The sequence below is a fragment of the Alligator sinensis genome, unplaced genomic scaffold (assembly GCF_000455745.1).
Source record: "Alligator sinensis unplaced genomic scaffold, ASM45574v1 scaffold1008_1, whole genome shotgun sequence".
Lineage (NCBI taxonomy): Eukaryota > Metazoa > Chordata > Crocodylia > Alligatoridae > Alligator > Alligator sinensis.
In genome coordinates this window covers 1,849,225-1,855,137 of record NW_005842013.1, presented here as the reverse complement: position 1 = coordinate 1,855,137, position 5,913 = coordinate 1,849,225, and the positions used below count along the sequence as shown (strand labels likewise).

Here is a 5,913-nt window from a genome sequence, read left to right as displayed (position 1 = left end):
GGGGCAGGTGCTGCACAGCCATCAGGGCATGGGACTGAGTCGTGAGCGGCTCGTCCAGGAGGCGTGGCTCCTGCTGCTATGCACATCCCAGGAGGGGACAGGAGTTATGCACCCCCAGATCTGCGCGGGGCAGGGCAGGCTGCCGCTGCGGGCTGGGGACAGGGTGGCGCTAGGCTCTTTCTGGTTGAGGGTTGAGGATGGTTGGCGGCAGCGGCACTGGGAGGGGACTACAGCAAGAGTGAGTTCTACATTTTGTAGGAATGAAGTAAAACTATATATAAGCAACCCAAGCCAGTAGTTAGTGTGTAATAAACTGCATCAAGCAAAGTTGTCCATAGAACATGCAACAATTTTCAGCAAAGCAAAATGCAGCCTCTAAACTGTCTAGTAGAGAGGAAACTGGAATAGCGGTACAGTATTGCGGTCGTTGTAAATAGAAGGAAAGAAAATGGGTAACCAGAATTTCTTATACTAAATGTGAGTGCTAGTATCCTAAATCTTTAATATTGAGTCATAGTTTGCGCTGGTTTGATGAACCAAAATGTTGAGCCAGCAGGTGCTTTTGGAATAAACACGGATCTAAGGGAAACCTTCAGAAGAAGCTGATCTTTGAGCTCTAGCCTTACTTGTATCAGAAGTTCCATACAGGCTTGAAGTGTGAAAGATTTGGTTACAAAGAAAGGCTGCAGTTTTGAAGGTTGTTTTGCTAGTATTCGAACAAGGTTTGTTCAGAGGTTTATGTTCAACTGGCCCAGTCAGAATGCTGCAGTCTCCCCACAGACCGAAAACGTCATTTGTCACATCAAAGACAAGTCACACTTGATAGGCACCAGTTCTCAGAAATTAGCCTGTCTCTCCACTGATAATCTTTCCTTGGCTGCCCTCAAAGCATGTTCTGTCTATAAAGTTCTGTGTACATTCCTTAAAAGAAAAAAAAAAGAAAGGGGGGGTGGGGGGAGTCTTGATGAAAGTCCATGTTTTTGTTTCTCTGTAATTTGGGTATTATTTTTTGGGATCTTTCCAGCTTAGTCTTCAGCGCTGCCAAGGAATGTACATATCTTGCATCTTACTGCATGTATTTCAAGTAGTGGTATACAGTGAAGCTTCCTTTAAACATATTGATCACTTTATTTTCATAGAAAAAAGAAAATGAATGTTTACAGCTGAAGATCCTGGTGCTTCAGAATGAGCTTGAGAGGCAGAGAAAGGCCCTAGGCCAAGAGGAGGCCTTATTACACAAGAAACAAAATGTGTTGCATGAGAAAGGTAAGTGTAGAGATGACAGGAACCTTCCTGCTCAACATTCACAACCAAAAAACCAGCCAGGCTGCTCTCTTAGCACATGAAAATTACTAGGAAACGGAAAAAATTTAATCTTGAGGGTTTTTTTCATGTTTTTCTCTCTGCAGTTTTGTAAGCAGGTGTGATCTCTTCAGTCTCAAAAGCTTGCATTTAATTCTTTGAGGCAGTGATTGTTGAGGTTCTATGAGTTAAGAAATCCAAATACGTGGGAGTGGGATCGTGTTAATCTACATGCAGCTGGAACGGTGGTGACAATAAATACTCGATATCAATCTTGCATAACAAACGTGCAGTGGAACTGCAGAGAGGTTATACCAAGAAGTATTGGGTTAAATAGTTGAATTAAGCAAGAAACCAATTAGCAAGTTACTAAAACAACTTCACAGTGTAGTAAAGAATAATAGTATAATAAAGGCATGTCATAAATTCATATCTGGGAATGACAGTGTATTTATTCATATTGCCATAGTGCCTAGATTCTCCTGTGACAGAGCAGGGCATATTGTGCTAGTCCCTGTGCAGAGACTATTCCTATAACAAGCAGCTTGCTGTTTGAATGTTTTAATGCTGTCTGTTGGTACTGCATAAATCATAATGCTTTGTGGTAGTGCTGAATACCAGTCTTTTTCCACAGATCATCAATAGGTTATGAGCTGCACAAATTTAATGGCTTGATCTCTGCTTGACATCTTGAATCCCCTTTTGATCTGTATTAAATACTTACAGATAGCTTACAAAGCCTTGACTTTCATGATGCAAATGGCAGAGCTACTTTTCTGCGTAACTGAGATGAGGTGTAGACCAGGGGTACTTAATCCCCAGCCCACAGGCCAAATTTGTCCTGTACAGCTGTGACATTCAGCCTGTGGGGTTCCCCATGGGTTGGTAAACTTGGTGGCTGGGGCACAGTTGCAATTCGTACAGCCACCCCTCCCCTACTTCCAAATTCCCAAGCCCTGCATGGCCCAATTGGTACCATGCCATGCCCCCCCACCCAGACAGATTGGACCTACTGTCCTGATCCAGCTTGCAGAGGGATCAGGCACCACCCATCCAACCTACAGGGCAAAAAGGTGGAGCACCCCTTGAATACAGGCAGTCCTCGCACTTATAGCAAGTTATGTTCCTGGAAAAGGTGCTGTAAGTCGAAACGATGCAAGTCGAATCTGATTTTCCCATAGAAACAATGTTATAATAGGGGGTTACATTCCTGACCAAGGGCCTGATGCCTAACTTTTTATAGAAATGACCATAAACACTATATTTTTAAATCAACTATTTAGTTAACTATAAATGATATTCACTGTACAGTACAAAGCTTTCTGAAGTGCACTGTATATAAATCAATTAGGGCAATACAGTAACTAATCACATAAACATTTCTTTAATCAGAAGGTGAAGGAACACCTTTAATCAGGGTCATGGAATTCAGAAGGGCTTCTTTGAGGAAATTTTGGGGAGACTTAGGGTCACTTGATGGCTTTTTGAGAAACTGATCCAGGCTGCCCTCTTTTTCTCATTGTACATTTCCTTGTAGTGCCGTAAGTGCAAGGATCCAGCGCCGTAAGTAATAACATGGGTGTAAATGGCGGAGCGCCGCAAGTTTGAAACGCTGTAAGTCGAGGACTGCCTGTACACAGTTGTCAGAGGAGATTTGGGCTTTGGTAGTGGCTTTACTTGACCAGTGCACAGTGTGTAGGGCTGGGATGGCACTGCTTTGGACCCTTCCCCACCATGTGCCACAAGATGTGCGTGCAGCCCCCGCCTCCGTGGAGCTGGTGCTAGGACTGCAGAGCACGACATAGATATTTGCAGCCTTCCAGCTGACTGCCACAGCCGGCCTGGGCTCTGGGGAGGGGCAGCAGGCATTGGGCAGGCTGCAAACAGCTGTGCCGGGCTCCACAGCCCTGCCACTGGCTCCGTGTTGGCAGTGGCTGCGTACATACCTCCGAGTGGATGGCGTGGGAGGGGCCAGGGTTGCACTGCCACAAGCCCTTTACCAGCCCTATGCCCAGAGGCACATGCGCAACCATCACAGCCACTGGTCTGGTGCTGGGGCTGCAGAGCCCTGTGCATCTGTTTGCAGCCTCCCGGCTGCAGCCAGCTTGGGCTCTGGACAGCTGCTACCTTGCAGCAGGGCTTGCAGCATCCTGGATGTCTGCTACAAGCAACTTGGGCTCTGTAGCTGGCAGCAGTTGCCCAGAGTCCAGGCTGCTTGTGGTGGCATGCCAAGGAAAATGGCTTCATGTGCCATGCTCTGGCACGTGTATTAGGGGTTGCCATTCCCTGGTGTAGAAACTGGCTTTTCTCTTCCATGGGGAGAGAGGTGGTGGTTTCTGAAGTTTTCTTTTTCTCCCAGAGCATTTTTCTGCATACTCCTTTTGCAGCATACTACAGAAAAGACATGCCTTGCCAGGGTGGAGTTGGCGCGCCAGAACTTTCATCCAGTCCTGAGAAGCAGTCTAGGTTTGAATTTTGTGTTAGTTCAGAAAGTAGACAATGTTGTTAATGGTTTCATATTTTTCTTATAATTTTTATTCCGTAGAAAACACTTTTAAGACTGAATACCAGAGGCTGCAAGTACATAATGAATCTCTACATGAGTTAAGAAAAGAATGCACTGCTAAGAGGTAATGGGACTTGGGGTTTCACTTGCATTTTTAAATCTTGGAGAGGAAGGGTGGTCTGGTGAACAAGACTTTCATCCAAGAATTGGGAGATCTTGATTCAGTATCTGTCTCTCCCTTGGAGTGCTTGTACCCCTGAATTTCTGCTTTGGTTTCTGTATCCATAGACTAGTAAGTAGTGGTGCTCCCTTTCTTCTGTCTGGTATGTAAGTTCTCTGGGGTAAAGACAGAATGTGTTTAATATTTAGGCCAGTAATCGGATCCCAGTCTTGGTTGGCCTTCAAGTACTCTTGCATTACCAAAGTACACTTAAAATACCCTTGAAATTGAGGATACATGCAATGTAGATGTAGAATGAAAACTGGAAGTGAACTGTGGCCTTTATAGCTATCCTCCCAATTGATAAAGTTATTTTGGGTTTTTTTTTTTTTGTTTTGCTAGATGGGGGTACGATTTCTTGGGAAGGCCTGAGGGGCTTGATTCTGACACTTGCAAGGAGGTTTGAGATCACTGATGTTGTTTTCTTTTCTCTGAAGAGAGCTATTTTTGAAGACCAATGCACAGTTGACCATTCGATGCAGACAGTTGTTATCAGAGCTTTCTTATATTTACCCTGTTGATTTGGTAAGCTTGGCATTTTTTAACTCTTTAGAATCTTGCTGGTCTACAATGAACTTAGCTGACATTTTTCAGGGTAAAACTCAGTTTTCTCCCAAATACTGTTAAGATCCATGCTCATGTCAGTCCTCTTGCACACGTCTTTTTCTAATGATGAGCTTGTGTGGGCAGGGCGTGTTGCAATGGAAAGGTGTAGAGCAGGGGGGTTGGCAACATTTTTGGTCAGAGTGCCAAAAACGCCCACAACCGTGACGTGTAAAATTTCATAGACATTAGGGCTGGAAGGGACCTTGGAAGATCATCAAGTCCAGCCCCCTGCCCAAGAGGCAGGAAGTCAGCTGGAGTCATAGGATCCCAGCAGGATAAACATCCAAGATGCTGGTGTGCCAGGGGTGGATGGTGGGAGAGCCATGAGGGGTCCGATCCTTCTTGTGGCCATGCAGGCTTGGCCCATTCCCTGCCATCTGCCCCAAGGCATGTGCCAAGTAGCCTTCGCGTGTCATGCTTTGGCACCCGTGCCAGGGGTTGCCTGCCCCTGGCATGGAGTTCTCGTTTGCTAACATTTTGCCTCTGGGCCTCTCCCAGTCTTCTCATGTTTGCTTGTCCACATCTTGCCTTACCCATGCTCTTTTCCCCTGTGGCACAGCAGTTTCTTTGGGACTGCTTTGCCAACCTCCTTTTTACTCAAGCAAATGAGTTTTACAGAAGACTGGATGCTTGATTTGGACTCTGAAAACAGCCCTAACTTCTATCTATTCTGTGCTACAAAGTGTTGCTAGAAGGACTTTGGTTTTATTGGCAAAACTGTGTGTGTTCACACCCAGACCTTCTCTGCGGTGGCAGAGCTCCCCTTTATGCCAGCATAGTTTACGCTACCTCTGTGGACACAGCCTGGCTGCATGATCCCTTCAGCTGGTGCCTGCCTGCGGTACAGCTTTCACTGTGTTGGTGGAGCTGCACTGAGCTGCCTGAAGAATACAGCTGTGTTTGTGCTGTGGCTTAATGCTGGGAGTTACTGTAGGCTGCCCCAAGCTTTGAACCCCTTCTCCTTCCCCAACAAATGAGCTATCCCAGTCCGCGCAGGCGGCAGCTCAGTAGGTTTGTGCAAAGTTTTGGGTGCTGATTTGATTTGGAGGAGGTTCGGCCCAATTTGGCGTCCGAATCTCTGAATCCGGATCGAATCAGGACCAATTAAAAGGTCCAAATCGATTCGGAGCTCTCTGAATCTTTGGAAAAGATTTGGAGAGCTTCGATGATTCAGACAGTCCCCACCTGCTACAGCAGAGAGCTGCAGCCGGACTCAGAGCTGGTAAGTAGGGGGCAGGGGAGGGGGGGTTGGAGGAGAGGGGAGGGGACCATGGGAGGA

At 46.2% G+C, this 5,913-nt stretch overlaps 1 protein-coding gene across 1 annotated transcript in view; it reads left to right on the top strand.

Moving 5' to 3' along the window:
• UVRAG (UV radiation resistance associated) overlaps positions 1-5,913 on the top strand; it is a 145,286-nt gene that overhangs the window by 62,908 nt on the left and 76,465 nt on the right. Inside the window, exons 8-10 of the mRNA XM_006021963.2 lie at positions 1,140-1,266; positions 3,848-3,932; positions 4,466-4,553. Of these exons, the coding sequence (XP_006022025.1) occupies positions 1,140-1,266; positions 3,848-3,932; positions 4,466-4,553 (300 nt within the window). The remainder of the gene's footprint in view (positions 1-1,139; positions 1,267-3,847; positions 3,933-4,465; positions 4,554-5,913) is intronic.